Source organism: Geotrypetes seraphini, chromosome 5 (genome assembly GCF_902459505.1).
Source record: "Geotrypetes seraphini chromosome 5, aGeoSer1.1, whole genome shotgun sequence".
Classification (NCBI taxonomy): Eukaryota; Metazoa; Chordata; class Amphibia; order Gymnophiona; family Dermophiidae; genus Geotrypetes; species Geotrypetes seraphini.
In genome coordinates, this window is record NC_047088.1 from 271,051,223 (window position 1) to 271,074,858 (window position 23,636).

At 45.5% G+C, this 23,636-nt stretch overlaps 1 protein-coding gene across 8 annotated transcripts in view; it reads right to left on the bottom strand.

Annotated features, from left to right (window-relative positions):
- STK11IP (serine/threonine kinase 11 interacting protein) overlaps positions 1-23,636 on the bottom strand; it is a 227,018-nt gene that overhangs the window by 8,557 nt on the left and 194,825 nt on the right. For 7 of the 8 annotated variants that reach the window (XM_033945669.1, XM_033945670.1, XM_033945676.1 and 4 more), the window contains 3 exons: positions 14,146-14,230; positions 7,571-7,659; positions 6,291-6,493 (listed from right to left, as the gene is read on the bottom strand). In XM_033945669.1, the coding sequence (XP_033801560.1) occupies positions 6,291-6,493; positions 7,571-7,659; positions 14,146-14,230 (377 nt within the window). The remainder of the gene's footprint in view (positions 1-6,290; positions 6,494-7,570; positions 7,660-14,145; positions 14,231-23,636) is intronic. The other variant, XM_033945675.1, reaches the window with a different exon arrangement.

Genomic DNA, 23,636 nt, shown 5'->3' on the forward strand with positions numbered 1-23,636 from the left:
CAGATCGACAAACTCAAAAGTGACAAATCCCCTGGACCAGATGGAATTCACCCGAGAGTCTTAAAGGAATTGAAGGTTGAAATCGGAGAGTTATTGCAAAAACTTGCCAATCTGACAATCAGAACTGGACAGATACCAGACGACTGGAAGATAGCGAATGTCACGCCAATTTTCAAAAAAGGATCTAGAGGAGAACCGGGCAACTACAGACCTGTGAGCCTAACGTCTGTCCCTGGAAAGATGGTCGAAGCACTGATCAAGGATAGCATAGTCCGGCACTTGGATACACACGACTTGCTGAAACCCAGTCAACATCCATCAATTCTCTATACCATTCTTAACTCAATATCAAGCATAAATAAACAGCAATCAGAAACTGGTACACCTCCACCAACTGCTCAGGAACTCGCTGACTATTTCATTGAAAAAATTAGTAAAATCAGAAATACTTTTACAGTAAATCAATGTAAAACGTTTGCAATTCAACAATACGATTCAGATTCACTGTACTCAAAATGCTCAAAATTTAATATGCCAAGCCTATACGAAATTGAGACCATTCTCAAATCCATAAACATTAAGGGCTCAAAGGCTGATCTAATCCCTCTCTTCATTCTCAAACGTCACTTTAATATTTTTGGTCCTTTCATCCATAAGCTAATTTATGAAAGTTTAAGTCAAAACATCGTACCAACTACATGGAAAAAATCAATCATCCGTCCTATCATTAAAGACAAGAAAATTAGCTCAGGAGATTTATCTAACTTCAGACCAATAGCAAATATTCCTTTTTTGGCTAAACTGACTGAAAAAGTCGTGTTTAATCAAGTTTCAGAATTTGTGGAAAAAACCAATGTCCTACACCCGAACCAAACCGGTTTTAGAAATCATCATAGCACAGAGCATTCTTTGATTGGTATGACTACTTCCATCCAATACTTTTTAGATCACCACCAGTCAGTTCTATTGATTTCCATTGACCTCTCAGCAGCCTTCGACACAATTGACCACCAACTTCTTCTGGATAGACTTCAATCAATAGGCATTACCGACCAAGTACTTACCTGGTTTATATCATATTTTACAAATCGTACTTCCTCTGTTTCTTTTAATGATTCAATGTCCAAATCTTCACAGTCTACACATGGTGTCCCTCAAGGATCTATTCTTTCCCCTTTATTATTTAATATTTTCCTTGCCCCTCTGCTTACTTTATGTCAATCAGTTGGTTTCCAGGTCTTTGCCTACGCTGATGACATCCAGCTTCTACATCCACTGGACGCTAACAAAACATCAGATATTATAGCGATCAATGAAAAACTTGATCAAATTTATCGTTGGCTAGACCTAAATAGATTAGCACTCAATATAAAAAAAACTAATGTGATGCTTTTCCCCTGGAAAGACGATTTCTCCCATTTCTATAAAAAATGTTCCCCTACAATTAGTTAGTAATACCAAAATTTTAGGGGTGACCTTTGATCACAAATTAAATTTTCATGATCACATTAGTAATATTATTAAAACAACCTTTTACAGATTAAGACAAATTTGATCAATCTCAAAATTCTTATGTTCTAAATCACTTAACATCCTAATTCATTCATTGGTGATCTCCAGGATTGACTACTGTAATGCCCTTTTCAAAGGAATCTCCTTAAATGAAATAAAACGATTACAGATCATTCAAAACGCTTCCATAAAACTTATAACCAAAACTAAGAAATTTGATCATGTAACACCTCTTTTAAAAGACGCACACTGGCTCCCAGTCTCCCACCGGATAACATATAAACTATGCATACTCACCTTCAAAACTCTTCTTAATAAAACCCCAGCGTTTATTTACAGCGTTTATTTATAAATTACTGATACCATATTCTCCAATCAGAACCCTTAGATCTAATGAACAGAATTTATTAACTATTCCATCCCTTAAGGTCATCAATACAAGACGACAATTTATTTTTTCTGTTACGGCACCTCAGTTATGGAACGCCCTTCCAATTTATTTAAGGGAAGAAAAGAATCTTGAGAAATTCAAAAGTAACTTAAAAACATTTCTCTTCAAAGAGGCTTTTGATAATTGATGAAACTTACTGCAGTCTAGAATATTTTATTGTATTATATTACACTGTTTTTTTGTTATTCATTTTGTATTCTCCCTTTTTTGTTCTACTTTCCTATAATGATTTGTATTTCATCTCCCTTCCTTCCTTGTGTTTTTAAGTTTGTTTTCGTAATTTTTTTTTTTTTTAATATTGTATGTTAATATGTATTGTTCTGTTTGTATTATTCCCCTGAAATTGTAATTTTAATTTGTTCATCGCTTTGAAATTCGACAAAGCGATTAATCAAAACAATTATTAAACTTGAAACTTAAACTTGAAACTTGAACATGGGTTCAGGAAAGGGAAATCATGTTTAATGAATTTACTTCAATTTTATGAGACCGTGAACAAGCAAATTGATAGTGGAATGCCGGTGGACATAATATATTTGGACTTCCAGAAAGCGTTTGACAAAGTTCCACATGAAAGACTTCTCAGGAAACTACAAAGCCATGGAATTGAGGGAGATATACAAAGGTGGATAGGCAAATGGCTGCAAAACAGAAAGCAGAGAGTGGGCATAAATGGGAAGTACTCAGACTGGGAGGAGGTGACTAGTGGTGTGCCCCAGGGCTCGGTACTTGGGCCGATCCTATTTAATATTTATATCAATGACCTGGAAGACGGAATATCCAGTGAGATCATTAAGTTTGCAGATGACACAAAGCTATGCCGGGCAATCAGATTGCAGGAGGATATCGAGGAAGCCCAGAGCGACTTGTATCAGTTAGAGAAATGGGCAGAGCAATGGCAGATGAAGTTTAACGTGGAGAAATGCATAGTAATGCATTTAGGTAATAAGAATAAGGAACACGAGAATAGAATGTTAGGCGCAACTCTGGGTAAGAGCGAACAAGAAAAGGACCTGGGTGTACTGATAGATAGGACCCTGAAGCCATCGGCACAATGCGCGGCAGCGGCAAAGAAAGCAAACAGAATGTTAGGCATGATAAAGAAAGGAATCACGAGTAGATCGAAGAAAGTCATAATGCCGCTTTATAGAGCAATGGTCAGACCACACTTGGAATACTGTGTCCAACATTGGTCTCCCAACCTAAAGAAGGATATAAAACTACTGGAGAGGGTGCAGAGACGAGCAACGAAGCTAATAAGAGGTATGGAGAACTTGGAATATGAGGAACGACTCAAGAAACTGGGACTGTTCTCCCTTGAGAAGAGGAGGCTGCGAGGGGACATGATCGAGACGTTCAAAATACTGAAAGGCATCGATAAAATAGAGCAGGAAAATAAATTATTTACATTGTCCAACGTGTCACGGACAAGAGGACATGGTTTGAAGCTAAGGGGGGACAAGTCCAGGACAAATGTCAGGAAGTTCTGCTTCACGCAGCGAGTGGTGGACGCCTGGAATGCTCTCCCAAAGGAGGTTATTAAGGAATCCACTGTGCTAGGATTCAAAGGCAAATTAGATGCACATCTCCTTACAAGAGGCATAGAGGGTTATGGGTGACTAAAACTACATCAGGTATATACCTGATAGGGCCTCCGCGTGTGCGGATCGCCGGACTAGATGGACCATGGGTCTGATCCGGAGATGGCAGTTCTTATGTTCTTATCTTTTTGATAATGTGGCCTCCAAAACTGGACACAGTACTCCAGGTGAGGTCTCACCATGGATCTGTATAATGGTAGTATGACTTCAGGCTTTCGGCTGATAAAGCTCCTTCTGATGCAACCCAGCATTTGTCTAGCCTTTGCTGAAGCTTTCTCCACCTGATTGGCAGCTTTCATATCTTCTCAGATGAGAACTCCCAAGTCCCTTTCTGCAGTGGTTTTCGCTAAGATTTCACCGTTCAAGGTGTATGTTCTGCATGGGTTTCCGCTCCCAAGGTGCATTACTTTACATTTTTTGGCATTAAAGTTTAGTTGCCAAGTACTGGACCATTGTTCCAACAAAAGCAGGTCCTGCTCCATAGTGCTGGGCCTGGTTGCTCTGCCCACAATGTTGCATAGTTTAGCATCATCAGCAAATAATGTAATTTTGCCTCGAATTCTCTGAGTTAGATCCCTAATAAAGATATTAAATAGCATCGGGCCCAAGACCGAGCCCTGTGGCACTCCACTGGTCACCTTTGACGTTTTTGAGGGGATACCGTTCACTATTACTCTTTGAAGTCTACCGCTAAGCCAGTCTTGTACCCATGCTGTCAGTGTTTTTCCTAGTCCTAACGAGTACATCTTATTCAATAACCTACGGTGTGGAACACTATCAAAAGCCTTGCTAAAGTCTAAATACACAATATCCAGGGACTCACCCTCATTCAGTTTTTTCGTTACCCGGTCAAAGAAGCTTATCAGGTTGGATTGACAAGACCTCCCCTTTGTAAAGCCATGCTGGTGGGGATCCCTTAATCTTTCATCATCTAGAAATGTGTCCAATCTGTTCTTGATCAACTTCTCCATGAGTTTACTCACTATTGATGTGAGAGCACCTGTCTATAATTTTCAGCTTCTGACCTGCATCCCTTTTTGTGGAGTGGTATAACATTGGCAGTTTTCCAGTCCAGGGGAACTTTTCCCTTACTCAGGGAAAGATTGAAGAGCACAGCTAACAGCTCTGCCAGGACATCCCTCAATTCTCGAAGTACTCTAGGGTGTAGATCGTCCGGGCCCATAGCTCTGTTTATTTTTAATTTCGATAATTCTTGGTAGACTTCACTCTCAGTAAACTCCATGTCCCAGAATGGGTCCTCCAAATTCCCCTTTGTCTGTAGCTTCGCAGGTGAAGACTGAACAGAAGTAGTTGTTGAGTATTTCTGTCTTGTCTGCGTCCGAGTCTGTAAAGTTGCCGTCAGATTTCTTTAGGCGCCCAATACCGCTTGTGTTCTTCTTCCTATCGCTAACATATTTAAAAAAGGATTTCTCCCCTTCCTTTACTTGCCTAGCTATGTTTTCTTCCATCCGTAGTTTGGCCTCTCTGACAGTCATTTTAGCTTTTCTGGCTTTAGCCAGATAGGTTTCTTTAGCTTCTGGTCGTTGTGATTGTTTGTAGTTTACAAAAGCTTTTTTCTTTTGCCTTACTAATTCTGAGATCACCGCGGAGAACCACTGTGGTCTATTTTTTCTGCGTCGTTTGCTCTCGGTTTTGATGTATATGTTGGTTGCTCCTTGCAGGGTAGATTTTAAAGTCGACCATAGTTCCTCTACCTTGTCTGTTGTGCTTTGGTTTTTTTAGCACTTTGTAAACATAGTCCCCCATGTCCTTAAAGTTAGTTCCCGTAAAATTTAGGACCTTAGTCGATGTGTTTGGCCTAGTGGATCCTTTCTTGAGGTGGAACCAAACCATATTATGGTCGCTGGATGCCAAGGTGTCTCCCGATACTTCTGTGACGCTGTCACCGTTGGTGAGCAGCAGGTCCAAGATTGCCTGGTCCCTAGTGGGTTCCAATACTATCTGCTTGAGGTGTTCTCCTTGCATGGAGGCAAGTTGCCTCTTACTGCCGCTGGTTGTAGCGCAAGGTTTGTTCCAGTCCACATCGGGCATATTAAAGTCTCCCACCAGCACTATATCTCCACGCAGTGTGATGGTCTCTATGTCATCCATTATTTCATCGTCGGCATCCTCCTTTTGTCTTGGTGATCTGTATACAACATCAAGATATAGGCATTTGTTATTGCCCCTGGCAAGGTTCACCCAGAGGGATTCTCCCGTATACTTGATGTCTGTAATAGAACGTGCTAGGAATAGTATCGGTCACTGTGACCCAGGCTCGCTGCGTGTTTCAGGAGCCCGGGGGTTGCGACAAAAGTCAGATCATAGCTAGCAGCATTACTATTATTTGTAAAGACTAATAGACTATAGTTATACCACCCTTCAGGGGGCCACATCCTTAAGAATCCCACTAAGGCACTAGTGGCAGGAGTGACGCCAGCATTATTACACAATATTTTTTTTTAGAGCAGACTGCCAGACGTTGGCCAAGGGGTTCACCCAAACCTCTTCACAGCTGCTCAGGTTTTCAATAAATACGCATGAAATAAATTTCATATACTGGGTATCCAGTTCATAGACATTTCTCTCAGCAGAACAGCTTTGGTTGAACATTATAACCATAGAGCTGTATCAGTCTGCAAACCCCCTGCATAGGAAGGCCAGGAATCAACCCACTCCCCCACCTGAACTCTCCATGCGTGCACACTTTCTCCGTGAGCAATTACCTCATCATAGATACGCAGCTGTATACAGCAGGACATCATTTGGAATAAGTGAACTGAGCTGATGCAGCTGATTGGCTGTTTCTGCTTCACTGTGATTCCGCCCCCTGGGAAGACCTCCGGAGTAAATTCCCACTGGTGATTCTCCTCTAGCAGATATAGTGTTGCCGGAGTGACAAGTAATGAAACAGGGGAGCTCATTTCATCTGATGGGAGGTGGAAGAGAAAGGACAACATTCATTAAATAAGACCCAAAATACCCCACTCTCCATCCTCATAGCCCTCTGCCCTCTCACACCCCTTACTCCCCCAGAGCCCTGTGACCTGCCCCCCCTAAAAAAAATCTCCCCATTCTCCCCCAGAGACCTGGAACTCCCCCACCCCCATAGACCTGGAACTAACTTCACCCCCCATTCTCCACATTCTATCCCAAAGACCTGTAACTCCCCCCTCCATTCTATCTCAGAAACCTGGAACTCTCCCCTCCATTCTATTCCAGAGACCTGGAACTCCCTCCCCCTCCATTCTTCCCCAGAGACCTGGAACTCCCCTCATCCCCCATTCTCCACACTTTATCCCAGAGACCTGTAACTCCCCCTCCCCATTCTATCCCAGACTTGAAACTCTCCCCAATTCTCCACATTCTATCCCAGAGACCTGTAACTTCCCCCCCCATTCTTTCCCAGATACTTGGAGCTCCTCCCCATTATTCTATCCCAGATACTTGGAGTTCCCCCTCCAACATTCTATCCCAGATACTTGGAGTTCCCCCTCCAACATTCTATCCCAGATACTTGGAGCTCTCCCCCATCATTCTATCCCAGATACTAGGAGCTCTCCCCATCATTCTATTCCAGATACTTGGGGCTCCCCCCATCATTCTATTCCAGATACTTGGGGCTCCCCCCATCATTCTATCCCAGATACTTGGAGCTCCCCCCATTCTATCCCAGATACTTGGAACTCACCCCCCCCATTCTCCACCTGGAACTCCTCCACCCCACCACCCCATTCTAACCGAGACCTGGAACTTGCTGCTCTTCTTCCCAGGGAGAGTGCCTAGGACTGTGTCTCCATTTTCAATCCTTATACAGTAGAGCTTCGGAATGCCCTACTTTTCTTGTCCCCTTTATAGTCCTGAATTGTGGGTCCCTATGTCTTCACCCTCCCTTTCTTGTATACTGCAGAGCTCCAGGGCTCCCCTATCAGATTTCCTCTTTATATCCACTCCCTGTGTCTTCTCAATCCTAAGGAGGTAAGGGAACTGCAGCATTTTCTAGTACCTTGTAGGATATATGCCAACATATAGAAGAAAGGAGGTCTCTGGCGTTTCCGGATCTCTGAATCACTAAGCTCTGTGAGCAGTAGAGGCCTAAAAAGCACAGACCAAGAACTCATGTGAGATAACTGTAACTAAGAGGTGGGGAATTTGAGGACAAAGTGAGAGAAATATTGTAAAGCATACCAAGATGAAAAGAAGCATTTGAAATAAACATGCTAAACAAGTAAGTCAAAGTAAGTGACTGTGGACTGTTCTTACCAAAACCAGGAAACGTGCAAGACTAATGCCATATTACATTACGGATTTCTATTCCGCCTGTGCCTTGCGGTTCTAGGCGGATTACAATATAGAAATTATCTGGGCAGTTCCAGTAGAATTACATTTCAGGATAAGGGTAAGTTACAGGAACAGTAAAGTAGAGGCCTAGCGTGAGGCTTTCTGGGAATTTTTTTAACCAAACTGAAGTACAGGATGTCATCACACGAGCCGAGAATGATGATACTGTATCTATAAAATACACTGCTCACATCTGTGAAGGTACAAAGAAATAACCCCAATGAAAAGTACTGGGTAGACATTTATGGTCTATGTCCCATTATGGAAAAAGAGAGGCCATGCAAAACCAGTGGCTTTGATTCTTGCCAAAACCAAATCTGTGGACAAAATCCACTACTCTGTTTTAGCCAGAACCAGAACCGAAATCATATCCCTCAAGCCAGCCTCTCCTCTCCCTCCACCCCCCCCCCAACAGAAAACTTGTTCCCTTCCCAGGTTGCCCACTAACTCGGCCCTCTCCCCCACAGGCCTATCTTTTAAAAGCCCTGTTGATCTAGTTTCAAGTTTCAAGTTCAAGTTTATTAGGTTTTTATATACCGCCTATCAAGGTTATCTAAGCGGTTTTACAATCAAGTACTCAAGCATTTTCCCTATCTGTCCCGGTGGGCTCACAATCTAGTGGCTTCTTCAGAGCAGGAACATTCCAAGTTGCTCCTTCCCCAACTGGCGGCATTGCGACTTCCCACAGCAGCCTAGTGAGACTACCACAGGTGGTCATGGCTACTGTTTTGGAATTGGGAATGGCACTCAATAATTCTGCTCTCCACTTCAGGGTTATTCTTGGTTCTCAATTAACGTAACTTTTCAGACATAAGTTTCAGCCACTATCTGAGCCTCTTTACACTTTGACTAATTTCTTCAGTCAAAAACTGCATGGATATGCAGGCACAATGTACTCTAGTTTATATTTTAATTTCTTCTTGCTTTGACTATTGTATTTCTGCCTAATGTAGTATCAGTAACACAGCTAATGATGGCAGATAAAGACCCCCATAGTCTCATCCAGTCTGCCCAACAAAGGTGGCCACAGCTGTGCCAGACACTCTATGCGAGCCCACATTACCCGTGCTTAAACACTGGTTTCTCAAGCGTCCACTATGCCAACCATATAGGTAGCCAAACATGTTGGGGATGATCCGTGGTTATAACCATGTCTTCAGTACTGAACTGGCTAGTCAAGATGTCTTCCCCACCCCTCTGAGCTGAACAGCACCTCACGTCTTTTGCCATCTGCGGGACACAGAGCCTAGAAGTCTGTCTGGCATTGGCCTCAGTTTCCACTACTCTTGCCCATAACATGGAAGGACAAGAAGCTATATTGCACTGATGGGCTACATATTACTACAGCAGGAAAAAGAAACCTTGCAGAGAAATTTAGACAATATTTTTCTAGGCATTTAAACTAGAAGATGGGGGTGGTGTATGTACGAAGGACAATTATAGAGACCACCCCCGGCAAAAGAAAAGATGTGATAGTAGTAAAGGCTGCAACATAAGCAATATCAGCAACTCATTTCTTAGTATTGCAACGGAAAGTGAAACGACACAAAAATCCATACAAAAAAGGAGATTATCGCTGAAAAATAGCTGGAAAGCGATAACCACAAATGCTCGCAGTCTAAGCAACAAAGTTCATGATCTGCAAGCCCTGATATTAGAGGCAGATCTAGATATTGTTGCTATCACAGAGACATGGTTCAGTGAATCACATGGATGGGATGCAAACATACCGGGATATAATCTTTTTAGGAAGGACAGAGATGGTCATAAAGGTGGAGGAGTAGCTCTCTATGTAAAGATCAATATCCAAGCGACCGAAATGCAAGGGACCTGGGGAGAGGAAGAAGCGATATGGATTGCTCTGAAAAGAGAAGATGGAACTTCTATCTACGTGGGTGTAGTCTACAGACCTCCGACTCAATCACAGCAAATTGATAAGGATCTGATTGTGGATATCCAAAAGTTTGGAAGGAAAGAGGAGGTTCTGCTGTTGGGAGATTTCAACCTGCCGGATTCGGACTGGAATGTTCCGTCTGCGGAATCGGAAAGAAGTAGGGAGATTGTGGATGCCTTTCAAGAGGTTCTGCTCAGACAAATGGTGACGGAATCCACAAGGGAAAAAGCGATATTGGATCTGGTCCTCACAAATGGAGAGAGTATCTCTAATGTTCGAGTGGGTGCTCACCTGGGTAGTAGCGATCATCAAACGGTTTGGTTTGATATAACGGCTAAAGTGGAGAGCGGCCGCATGATACTTAAAGTCCTAGATTTCAAACGTACGGACTTTAATGCAATGGGAAAGTACCTGAAGAAAGAGCTGTTAGGATGGGAGGACATAAGAAAAGTGGAAAGACAGTGGTCTAAGCTGAAAGGAGCGATAAAAATGGCTACGGACCTTTATGTGAAGAAAATCAATAAAAACAAGAGAAAAAGGAAGCCGATATGGTTCTCCAACCTAGTGGCTGAGAAAATAAAGGCGAAAGAGTTGGCGTTCATGAAATATAAAAAAACCCAAGAAGAGGAGAGCAGAAAGGACTACAGGGTGAAACTGAAAGAAGCCAAGAGAGAGATACGTTTGGCGAAGGCACAGGTGGAAGAACAAATGGCTAAAAATGTAAAAAACGGAGATAAACATTTTTTCAGATATATTAGTGAAAGGAGGAAGATAAAAATTGGAATTGCTAGGCTAAAAGATGCTGGGAACAAATATGTGGAGAGTGATGAGGAGAAAGCAAATGTGCTAAACAAATACTTCTGTTCTGTGTTCACAGAAGAAAATCCTGGAGAAGGACCGAGATTGTCTGGCAAAGTTACACGAGAAAATGGAGTAGATTCTGTGCCGTTCACGGAGGAGGGTGTTTATGAGCAACTTGAAAAACTGAAGGTGGACAAAGCGATGGGACCAGATGGGATCCATCCCAGGATACTAAGGGAGCTCAGAGAGGTTCTGGTGAGTCCTATTAAAGACTTGTTCAACAAATCTCTGGAGACGGGAGTGATTCCTGGGGATTGGAGGAGAGCGGATGTGGTCCCTATTCATAAAAGTGGTCACAGGGATGAAGCAGGAAACTACAGGCCGGTGAGCCTCACTTCAGTTGTTGGAAAAATAATGGAAGTGTTGCTGAAAGAAAGGATAGTGTATTTCCTTGAATCTAATGGGTTACAGGATCCGAGGCAACATGGCTTTACAAAAGGTAAATCGTGCCAAACGAACCTGATTGAATTTTTTGATTGGGTGACCAGAGAGCTGGATCGAGGACATATGCTAGATGTAATTTACTTGGATTTCAGCAAAGCCTTTGATACAGTTCCTCATAGGAGGCTGTTGAACAAACTTGAAGGGCTGAAGTTAGGACCCAAAGTGGTGAACTGGGTCAGAAACTGGCTGTCGGACAGACCCCAGAGGGGGTGGTTAATGGAAGTGACTAGTGGAGTCCCTCAGGGTTCGGTGCTGGGGCCAATCCTGTTCAATATGTATGTAAGTGACATTGCTGAAGGGTTAGAAGGAAAAGTGTGCCTTTTTGCAGATGATACCAAGATTTGTAACAGAGTAGACACCGAAGAGGGAGTGGAAAATATGAAAAAGAATCTGCAAAAGTTAGAGGAATGGTCTAATGCCTGGAAACTAAAATTCAATGCAAAGAAATGCAGAGTAATGCATTTGGGGATTAATAATAGGAAGGAACCGTATATGCTGGGAGGAGAGAAGCTGATATGCACGGACGGGGAGAGGGACCTTGGGGTGATAGTGTCTGAAGATCTAAAGGTGAAAAAACAGTGTGACAAGGCAGTGGCTGCTGCCAGAAGGATTCTGGGCTGTATAAAGAGAGGTGTAGTCAGTAGAAGGAAGAAGGTGTTGATGCCCCTGTACAGGTCATTGGTGAGGCCCCACTTGGAGTATTGTGTTCAGTTTTGGAGACCGTATCTGGCGAAAGACGTAAGAAGACTTGAGGCGGTCCAGAGGAGGGCGACGAAAATGATAGGAGGCTTGCGCCAGAAGACGTATGAGGAGAGACTGGAAGCCCTGAATATGTATACCCTAGAGGAAAGGAGTGACAGGGGAGATATGATTCAAACGTTCACATACTTAAAGGGTATTAACGGAGAACAAAATCTTTTCCAGAGAAAGGAAAATGGTAAAACCAGAGGACATAATTTGAGGTTGAGGGGTGGTAGATTCAGGGGCAGTGTTAGGAAATTCTACTTTACGGAGAGGGTAGTGGATGCCTGGAATGCGCTCCCGAGAGAGGTGGTGGAGAGTAAAACTGTGACTGAGTTCAAAGAAGCGTGGGATGAACACAGAAGATTTAGAATCAGAAAATATTATTAAATATTGAACTAAGGCCAGTTACTGGGCAGACTTGCACGGTCTGTGTCTGTGTATGGCCGTTTGGTGGAGGATGGGCAGGGGAGGGCTTCAATGGCTGGGAGGGTGTAGATGGGCTGGAGTAAGTCTTAACAGAGATTTTGGCAGTTGGAACCCAAGCACAGTACCGGGTAAAGCTTTGGATTCTTGCCCAGAAATAGCTAAGAAGAAAAAAAAAAAAAAAAAATTTAAATTGAATCAGGTTGGGCAGATTGGATGGACCATTCGGGTCTTTATCTGCCGTCATCTACTATGTTACTATGTAACACCACCTCAACATGTTGGTTTTCCACCTCTTTCTATTTAGGCATCCCCTGTGTCTATCCCATGCATTTTTGACTCTACCACCTCTGCAACCTCCGTTCCTGTCTAGTTCTACCGCCCCCATGCCTCTACAAGAGGTATGTTTGAATATGAATACTTTTTAAATCACTTCTCCTCTCACCTTTTCTATAGAAGTCCTCAAGTCTCTCATACATCTTATTACATTACATTACACATTTCTATTCCGCCATTACCTTTCGGTTCAAAGCGGATTCCAAAAGAGTTATGGAAGAAGGGTTGCAAAGTTAGATCAGAGGTCGTTTCCAAGAGAGGGATAAGTAGGATCAGGGGTAAGGGAGGGGATGGTAAGAAGGGGGTATTCGTGGTATTAATCTTATGACAACAAACCCTGTACCATTTTTGTTACCTTCCTTTGAGTCGTTTCAAATCTTATGCCCTTGAAGAGCTACGGCCCCCAAAACTGGACACAGTATGCCAAGCAGGGTCTCACCAATGACCTGTAGAGCAGCATCAGCTTCTCTTTGCTTCTGCTGGATATGCCTCTCTCTTAGAAGCCTAGCATTCTTTGGGCAACAGTCATTACCTTGTCACATTGTTTTGCTGCCTTGAGACCCCCAAGGTCTCTCTCCTCCTGCACCCCCAAGTGCATCACTTTGTACGCCTTCACATTAAATTTTAACTGCAAGCAGAAATCAACTAGGCTGAACAAGAACATACAATTCCACATTCAGATGGAGAAACCCAAGGAACAGTCACTAAACCAGCCGAACCAAATGCCACTCCCCCAAAGAAAATTTCTCCTTCTTTAGTGTCCCGCTAAAACAGTAGTCTCAAACTCGCGGCCCGGAGGCTACATGTGGCCTGCCAGGTACTATTTTGAGGCCCTCAGTATTACAAAGAATGATTCTTTATGGAAAACTTGTGTCTTAAGTGCCTTGCAGTAGTGTCCGGTGGTTGCGTTCTGGAACATTGCTCGATTCACTGCTGTAATCTCACGCAAGCGCTTTCCTGCATCTGTACGCGATTGTCCTCTTCATTCCACCTCACAATCTTGCACAGATGCAGGAAAGTGCTTGCGTAAGGTTCCAGAACGTAAAGTAGCCATTGGAGGCAGTGCAGCTTGTGCATGTGTTCGGTGCTGGAGGAGGTGAGAACTGAAGGCAGTTGCGGATGCGACCGCCAGACACTTAAGGCACATATTTTCCATAAAGAATCATTTTTTATAATGCCAAGGGCCTCAAAATAGTTGGCCCAAAAGAGTTGGTCCAAAATCTTGTCTCTTGCAGTTGATATTTTGATAGTTTTTCACTTTCTGCATGTTACACTGCTTTCAGCTGTGTATAGCTAAAATTATCAGAAGCAATTAAGGAAAGATTTATAAACTATAATGAGTTTTACCTCATGCAAAGTTGTCATTTCTTTAATAAGACATTAACTATTTTTTCTGCGGCCCTCCAAGTACCTACAAATCCAAAATGTGGCCCTGCAAAGGGTTTGAGTTTGAGACCGCTGCTCTAAAAGGACTGACAAATATAAGGGATCTAGGGCCTTTTCAGCTGCTGCTGTGGGAACATGAATTTTCCACTCACCAAAGGTGGTGCTGGGGATTCATACGTTCCTTGGGAAGGACACAGAAAGCACTCCGGAAGTGTGGTGGAGATTCATCCATTGTATCTGCAGAGAAGGGACAAGAGCAAGATGAGGGAATCTGGAAATGAGCAGAAAGCAACAAACTCAGGCTTATGAAATAACACGGAGGAATGGAACAGAATGACTAGCCACAAAGCTCACATGACCTACGTAGTAAAATTCCACTTCACCATACAACTGGTCAATGTTTAAGCACAAAAACAGTCTCTAAAAGCATCACTTCAAGGATTTCACTCCTATCAACCACATGCCTCATGTTCCCCCCAAAGTTACCTATTTTAAAAAAATGTAACTGTTTCACAACTCTTCTTCTTTGTCTTAAATCTAGAAGTTATTCAGCAATGAGATGTTTGTTGCACTTAGTTCAATGGTGACTCTGGCTGTCCCCATCGCCCTCCCTCCAGACAGTTTCCAGGCTCGGACCCGTGTGGCTGACATGTAGCGGACCACTGTTGAACTCTGTGCCGGATAAGGAAGAGAGGAAGCAGGGCTGAAACGCAACAAACAAGCGATGCCCGCAGACCCGAGCAGCAAGCGAGGGCCCGCCACATGGAGTCGTGCGCTCGGCTTATTAGCCCCCTCCTCCTCTTCACGCTGGTGTCCTGGCCTCCCTCATCTCCATCACCCGGGGGATAGGGGGGTGGTACTCGAGCACCCTGGAGCAGGAGGACAGGGAGAGGGGGGCGACTATTGGGGAGAGCTCTACAGAAGGGGGCGCTGCAAGCACCCCAGCAATGGGGGGAGGAGGAGAGGGCTCAGGGATCCAGGTGATAGGGGGAGAGAAAGTAGAGGGTGGTGTGGTCACCCAGGTACAGGCACTGCAGAAACCGGGGAAGAGGGTGCAGTTACTGCTGCACCGGGACAGCGGCCTCGGCAGAAGCGGCAAAGATGATCGCTGGGACCAGTACTCCTAAAGGAACTGACAGGGGAGAGGTAAAAGGAAGGGAGAAGGGCGACTGCTGGACAGGGGGAGCAGGGAAAGGGTACTACTGGACAGGAGGGAAGTAAAAGGAAGGTAAAAGGGCTACTGATGGACAGGGGTTAGCAGGGAAAGGGTACTACTGGACAGGGGGGAGGTAAAAGGAAGGGAGAAGGGTGACTGCTGGACAGGGGGAGCAGGGAAAGGGTATTACTGGACAAGGGGGAGATAAAAGGGAGGGCTACTGCTGGACAGGTGGAGCAGGGAAAGGGTACTACTGGACAGCGGGGAGGTAAAAGGAAGGAAGAAGGGTGACTGCTGGTCAGTGGGAGCAGGGAAAGGGTACTACTGGACAAGTGGGAGATAAAAGGAAGAGAGAAGGGCTACTGCTGGACAGGGGGAGCAGGGAAAGGGTACTACTGGACAGAGGGGAGGTTAAAGGAAGGGAGAAGGGCTACTGCTGGACAGGGGGGAGCAAGGAAAGGGTACTATTGGACAGGGGGGAGGTAAAAGGAGGGAGAAGGGCAACTGCTGGACAGGGGAAGCAGGTAAAGGGTATAACTGGACAAGGGGGAGGTAAAAGGAAGGGAGAAGGGCAACTGCTGGACAGGGGGAGCAGGGAAAGGGTACTACTGGACAAGGAGGAGGTAAAAGGGAGGGCTACTGCTGGACAGGAGGAGCAGGGAAAGGGTATTACTAGACAGCGGGGAGGTAAAAGGAAGGAAGAAGGGTGACTGCTGGACAGGGGGAGCAGGGAAAGGGTACTACTGAACAAGTGGGAGATAAAAGGAAGGGAGAAGGGCTATTGCTGGACAGGGGGAGCAAGGAAAGGGTACTACTGGACGGGGGGGAGATAAAAGGAAGAGAGAAGGGTGACTGCTGGATAGGGGAGCAGGGAAAGGATATTACTGGATAAGGGGGAGGTAAAAGGAAGGGAGAAGAGTGACTGCTGGACAGGGGGAGCAGGGAAAGGGTATTACTGGCCAGGGGGGAAGTAAAAGGAAGGAAGAAGGGTGACTGCTGGACAGGGGGAGCAGGGAAAGGGTATTACTGGATAAGGGGGAGGTAAAAGGAAGGGAGAAGGGCTACTGCTGGACAGGGGGACATGGGAGGTAAAAGGAACAGACAGAAAGAAAGAAACAAAGAAAGACAGTCTGGGAGAGAGACAGAAAGACAGGGGGACAGGGTAGAGACAGACAGATAGAAAGACAGAGACATACAGACAGGGACAGAAAGAAAGGGGAGCAGAGAGAAAGAAAGAAAGACAGACAGACAGAGATAAAAGAAAGAAAGAAAGAAAGAAAGGCCACAGTGCTCCATTGTGCTAAAAGTCTACACATCTAGCACCCATTTATGAGATGGGCTTAAACACTAGTAATATTAATATAAGAGCTGGAATACTTTACTTTTTGCTGACATACCGTGTTTCCCCAAAAATAAGACAGCGTCTTATATTAATTTTGGGTCAAAAATACGCATTAGGGCTTATTTTCGGGGAAACACGGTATCTCTGAACTATACATAGAAACATAGAAATAGACGGCAGATAAGGGCCCACGGCCCATCTAGTCTGCCCACCTTAATGTCCCTCCCCTACCTTTGCCCTGTGAATAGATCCCATGTGCCGATCCCATTTGGCCTTAAAATCAGGCACGCTGCTGGCCTCAATCACCTGTAGTGGAAGACTATTCCAGCGATCAACCACTCTTTCAGTGAAAAAGAATTTCCTGGTGTCACCTCGTAGTTTCCCGCCCCTGATTTTCAACGGATGCCCTCTTGTTGTCGTGGGACCCTTGAAAAAGAAGATATCTTCCTCCGCCTTGATGCGGCCCGTAAGATACTTGAACGTCTCGATCATGTCCCCCCTCTCTCTGCGCTCCTCGAGCGAGTATAGCTGTAATTTGTCAAGCCATTTTTCGTATGGTAGATCCTTGAGTCCCGAGACCATCCGGGTGGCCATTCTTTGCACCGACTCCAGTCTCAGCACATCCTTGCGATAATGCGGCCTCCAGAATTGCACACAGTATTCCAGGTGGAGCCTCACCATGGATCTATACAATGGCATAATGACTTCTGCCTTACGACTGACGAAATCCCTTCGTATGCAGCCCATGATTTGTCTTGCCTTGGACGAAGCCTGCTCCACTTGATTGGCAGACTTCATGTCCTCACTGACGATTACCCCCAAGTCTCGTTCTGCTACCGTTTTTGCTAGGATCTCGCCATTAAGGGTATAAGACTTGCATGGATTTTGGCTGCCCAGGTGCATAACTTTGCATTTTTTGGCATTGAAGTTGAGTTGCCATGTCCTAGACCATCGCTCCAGTAGGAGTAGGTCGTGCATCATGTTGTCGGGCACTGAATCTTCGTCTGTTGTGCATTTGCCCACTACATTACTCAGTTTGGCGTCATCGGCGAATAATGTTATTTTACCTCGAAGCCCTTCTGCCAAGTCTCTTATAAAGATGTTGAATAGGATTGGGCCCAAGACTGAGCCCTGTGGTACTCCACTAATCACCTCCGTCATTTCGGAGGGGGTGCCGTTCACCACCACCCTTTGGAGCCTACCTCCAAGCCAGCTCCCAACCCATTTCGTCAATGTGTTACCTAATCCTATAGAACTCATCTTGCTCAGTAACCTGCGGTGTGGTACGTTATCGAATGCTTTGCTAAAGTCCAGGTACACGATGTCCAGGGACTCCCCAATATCCAGCTTCCCCGTTACCCAGTCAAAGAAGCTGATCAGGTTGGATTGGCAGGATCTCCCCTTAGTAAATCCATGTTGTCGGGGATCCCGTAGATTCTCCTCATCCAGGATCTTATCTAATTGGTGTTTGATTAGAGTTTCCATTAGTTTGCTCACTATCGATGTTAGACTCACTGGTCTGTAGTTTGCTGTCTCCATCTTTGAGCCTTTCTTGTGGAGTGGAATGACGTTAGCCGTCCTCCAGTCCAACGGGACGCTGCCTGTACTAAGGGAGAGGTTGAAGAGCGCGGACAGTGGCTCCGCCAAGACATCACTCAGCTCCCTAAGCACCCTGGGGTGCAGTTTGTCCGGCCCCATTGCTTTGTTAACCTTGAGCTTTGACAGCTCACCGTAGACACTGCTGGGCGTAAACTCAAAGTTACTAAACGGGTCAACTGAGCCAACCCTTGTCTGTAGCTGAGGGCCGAGCCCTGGCGCTTCTCGGGTGAAGACTGAGCAGAAGTATTCATTTAATAGTTGGGCTTTTTCCGAATCCTTTTCCACATACATTCCTAGCACAAGAAACACCAGCCACACAGAATATGACACTATCCAACCAGTGAGCTACTGCAAAATGTGTGAAAAAGCAGAGATCATCAAGATAAGAATGCTAAAACACACAGGCCTGAATTCTCTCCTGTTCTTTGATAAACCTTTTTTCAAACTCCTTCAAGCTGGGGTTTTTTTTTCTGACTTTAACTATAATAAATAAAGTCCTTAAAACTGTTTTTCCTACTTCCTTATAACTCATATTTTTCTCTCCATGATTCTTTTTTCTGTGATAGAAACATAGAAACATGATGGCAGATAAAGGCCAAATAGCCCATCTAGTCTGGCCATTTGCAGTAACCATTATTTCTTTCTCTCTTCGAGAGATCCCACATGCCTATCCCAGGCCCATGTGAATTCAAACACCACCTCTTCTGGGAGACTGTTTCTGTAAAAAATGTATTTCCTTAGATTACCTCAGAGCCTATCACCTCTTAACTTCATCCTATGCCCTCTCATTGCAGAGTTTCCTTTCAAACGTAAGAGACTCGACTCATGCGTATTTACATTACGTAATATTTAAACGTCTATCATATCTCCCCTCTCCCGCCTTTCCTCCAAAGTATACAGATTGAGATCTTTAAGTCTGTCCCCATATGCCTCATTCCCCATAGCCTTTCTCTGGAATGACTCCATCCATCAGCCTCACAGCTTTTGCTTATGCTGGCGATATTCAAATCATTTATCCTATCGATACAGCAAATAATTCTGAAATAGATGAAATAAATAAGAAGTTAAATAAAATAAACAATTGGCTAAGGGAAAATATGCTTTCCTTTAGTATTTCTAAAACAAACTGTTTCCTCTTTCCCTGGAAAGATGGTCTACAATTAAATTCTCCCATCTGCATTGATAATATTGCTATTAATCAGGTTGATTCAGTTAAAATCTTAGGTATAATTATTGATTCTAAACTCACTTTCTTTTTTATATTTCTTTTTGATTGATTTTTAATATCAACTATAAATTTTACAGAAAGCAAATTTAATCAAAGCAGATTACAATCATTAAACAATAAATCCATAATTAGCAAAAGTTAGAAACATAGAAATAGACGGCAGATAAGGGCCATGGCCCATCTAGTCTGCCCACCCTAATGTTCCTCCCCTATCTTCCTCTGTGAATAGATCCCACGTGTCTGTCCCATTTGGCCTTAAAATCAGGCACGCTGCTGGCCTCAATCACCTGAAGTGGAAGGCTATTCCAGCGATCAACCACCCTTTCAGTAAAAAAGAATTTCCTGGTGTCACCGTGCAGCTTCCCGCCCCTGAGTTTCCACAGATGCCCTCTTGTTGCCGTGGAACCCTTGAAGAAGAAGATATCTTCCTCCACCCTGAGGCCCGTGAGGTACTTGAACGTCTCAATCATGTCTCCCCTCTCTCTGCGTTCCTCAAGCGAGTATAGCTGTAATTTATCTAGCCGTTCCTCGTACGGGAGATCCTTGAGTCCCGAGACCCTTCGGGTGGCCATTCTCTGGACCGACTCCAGTCTCAGCACATCCTTGCGGTAATGTGGCCACCAGAATTGTACACAATATTCCAGATGGGGTCTCACCATGGATCTATACAATGGCATAATGACTTACAGCTTACGGCTGACGAAACTCCTGCGTATGCAACCTATGATTTGTCTAGCCTTGGATGAAGCTTGCTCCACTTGCTTGGCAGTCTTCATGTCCTCACTGATGATCATCCCTATGTCTCGTTCTGCTACCGTTCTCGTTAGGATCTCGCCATTAAGGGTGTAAGTCGTGCATGGATTTTGGCTGCCCAGGTGCATGACTTTGCATTTTTTGGCATTGAAGCTGAGTTGCCAGGTCCTAGACCAGCGCTCCAGTAGGCAGGGCCGCCATCAGGGCAGTACTACCAGTCCTGCATTCAGGGGCCCGGAGCTGACAGGGGGCCCGGGCCAGTATCGTACCTAGGGGGGGCGGTGCACCGGGTGCACACCCCAAGGGGGTGCACAGGAGAGAGAGCTGAACGGGGACGATGAGGGACCCACGGGGTTAAATATAACTCGAGCCGCGAGGCTCGTCTTCTACTTCGACTGCCCTGCCGCTCACACAGCCGATCGGAAGTCTTCCCCGACGTCAGCGCTGACGTCGGAGGGAGTGCTTAAGCAAAGCCCGCCCTCCGACGTCAGCGCTGAAGTCGGGGAAGACTTCTGGTCGGCTATGTGTGCGCGGCGGGACAGGCAGGAAATAGAAGACAAGCCTACGCGGCTCGAGCTACATTTTGCTGAGAAAGTTGCTAAGATGGGCTGGGAGGCAAACGGGGAACACAAAAGGGGGAGGGAGTGCGTTTTGGACACAAGGAATGAACTTGGGAGAGAGGAAGGGAGGGAAAGAGATGCTGAGGTGGGGGATGGAATGGGTTTTTGGACACAGAAGGCATGGACTTGGGAGAGAGGAAGGGAGGGAAATAGATGCTGAAGTGGGGGAAGAAATGTGTTTTTGGACACGGAAGGCATGGACTTGGGAGCGAAGGGAGGGAAAGAGATGCTGAGGTGGGGGAGGGAATGTGTTTTTGGACACAGAAGGCATGGACTTGGGAGTGAAGGGAGGGAAAGAGATGCTGAGGTGGGGGATGGAATGGGTTTTTGGACACAGAAGGCATGGACTTGGGAGAGAGGAAGGGAGGGAAATAGATGCTGAAGTGGGGGAGGAAATGTGTTTTTGGACACGGAAGGCATGGACTTGGGAGCGAAGGGAGGGAAAGAGATGCTGAGGTGGGGGAGGGAATGTGTTTTTGGACACAGAAGGCATGGACTTGGGAGTGAAGGGAGGGAAAGAGATGCTGAGGTGGGGGATGGAATGGGTTTTTGGACACAGAAGGCATGGACTTGGGAGAGAGGAAGGGAGGGAAATAGATGCTGAGGTGGGGGAGGGAATGGGTTTTTGGACACAGAAGGCATGGACTTGGGAGAGAGGAAGGGAGGGAAAGAGATGCTGAGGTGGGGGAGGGAATGCATTTTTGGACACAGAAGGCATGGACTTGGGAGAGAGGAAGGGAGGGAAAGAGATGCTGAGGTGGGGGATGGAATGGGTTTTTGGACACAGAAGGCATGGACTTGGGAGAGAGAAAGGGAGGGAAATAGATGCTGAGGTGGGGGAGGGAATGGGTTTTTGGACACAGAAGGCATGGACTTGGGAGAGAGGAAGGGAGGGAAAGAGATGCTGAGGTGGGGGAGGGAATGCATTTTTGGACACAGAAGGCATGGACTTGGGAGAGAGGAAGGGAGGGAAAGAGATGCTGAGGTGGGGGAGGGAATGGATTTTTGGACACAGAAGGCATGGACTTGGGAGAAAGGAAGGGAGGGAAATAGATGCTGAGGTGGGGGAGGGTATGGGTTTTTGGACACAGAAGGCATGGACTTGGTAGAGAGGAGGGGAGGGAATGTGTTTTTGGACACAGAAGGCATGGACTTGGGAGCGAAAGAGATGCTGAGGTGGGGGAGGGAATGGGTTTTTGGACTGACATGTATATCCTGGACCTCTGGATGATTCTACTGGACTCTACAGACCTAGATTTTCACTTGTGTATGCTGGAAACTACAGACATATTTTTCCTTAGCCAGGCCCAGCCTGTGTACCTTGCTACAGCTGCAGTCTTTGCAATGCCAGCAATGATGTTCTTGTTTTCATTCCCTGCTGGGAGTCTATATCTTCAAGGCCCTGCTGGACTCTTATCACTGCTGTATAACTTCATATGCCAAACACCCTAAAAAGCCATAAACCATTTATAATGAGCAAGGAGCTCTGCTCATGTGGGTGTAATAAGATGAAAGATCTTGGTACCAAACCATGGACTCTCTGTCTCTGAACCAAGCTATGGGAACCAGACAGCTGGATTGTGGAAAGGCCATCTCGTTGCCAACTTTTCATCTTACAAGGACACCAACTCGAATATGCATAGAATTGTAAAACCTCTAATTAGTAGATGCAAGTCTCCGTGCTGAAAGATGAGAGTTCAGCAACAGTTCTCTGTTTCTGTAAGGCCCCCCTTTTACTGGGGGGTGTGTGGAGGTGAGAGAGAGGCGTGGACGATAGGGAAGAGTTAGCTGTACATTATGTTATGTACCAATAGGGAAGTACATAAGTAGAATTTGGGGGTGGACTTTTTTGGAACAAAGGAAGAATTTCTCTGTATAAAAAACACGTGCAGTCTAAGAAAAGCCAGAGAAAGATTCTCTTACTTATGCTACGGGGAACTGCTAGCCCCCTGCTAAGCATATGAGTGCAAATTCTTCTCTCCATTGTAGATTCTGAACTGACAATACTTTATATATTTTTTTGTGCTATGCCTTGGCTGCTGTAATATTGTAACTTTTTTTATACTACCAATAAACAAATATTGTCTGTTTTGGAAGATACAATGCCGTCTTGTAGTTATTCCAATGAGCTCAGCAAAGCAGCCTTTTTATCTCAGGACACAGAAGGCATGGACTTGGGAGCGAAGAGAGGGAAAGAGATGCTGAGCTGGGGGAGGGAATGGGTTTTTGGACACAGAAGGCATGGACTTGGGAGAGAGGAAGGGAGGGAAAGAGATGCTGAGGTGGGGGAGGGAATGCATTTTTGGACACAGAAGGCATGGACTTGGGAGAGAGGAAGGGAGGGAAAGAGATGGTTGTGAACACGGGGAATAGAAGAAAGGAGAATTTTTGGTCATAGGGAGGGAGGTACAGACAGTGGCATACCAAGGTGGGGGTGGGGGCGGTCTGCCCCATATTTACGCCCCAAGGGGGTGCACAGCTGGCCACCCTCCAGTGTTCTCCCTAGGCTGGCAAACTGCGTCTGTTTAGCCATTTGAATGCCACCGCCGCCATTGGGAACAGGCCAGTGCCAAGTTCTCTCTGCTTTTCCCTGTGGGTCCGACCAACTCTCGCCACCCACATCAATTCTGACGTCGGAGAGAACGTTCTGGGCCAGCCAATCGCTGCCTGGCTGGCCCAGAACATCCTCTCCAACGTTAGAATTGACGTCGAGTGGCGAGAGTTGGTCGGCCCCATGGGGAAGAGAAGCAGGGCGAACTCGGCGCCGGCCTGTTCCCGATAGCGGCAGTCTATTCCCCAGTGGCGGTGGCAGCATTTTCCCAATGGTGGTGGCATAGGGGAGGGCAAGGAGAAAGAAAGAAAGGGGGGGGACAGGGAGCCAGAAAAAAAAAAAAAGAAAAGGGGCAGGGTGAAACAAAGAAAAATGGGCACGGAGAGAGAGAGAA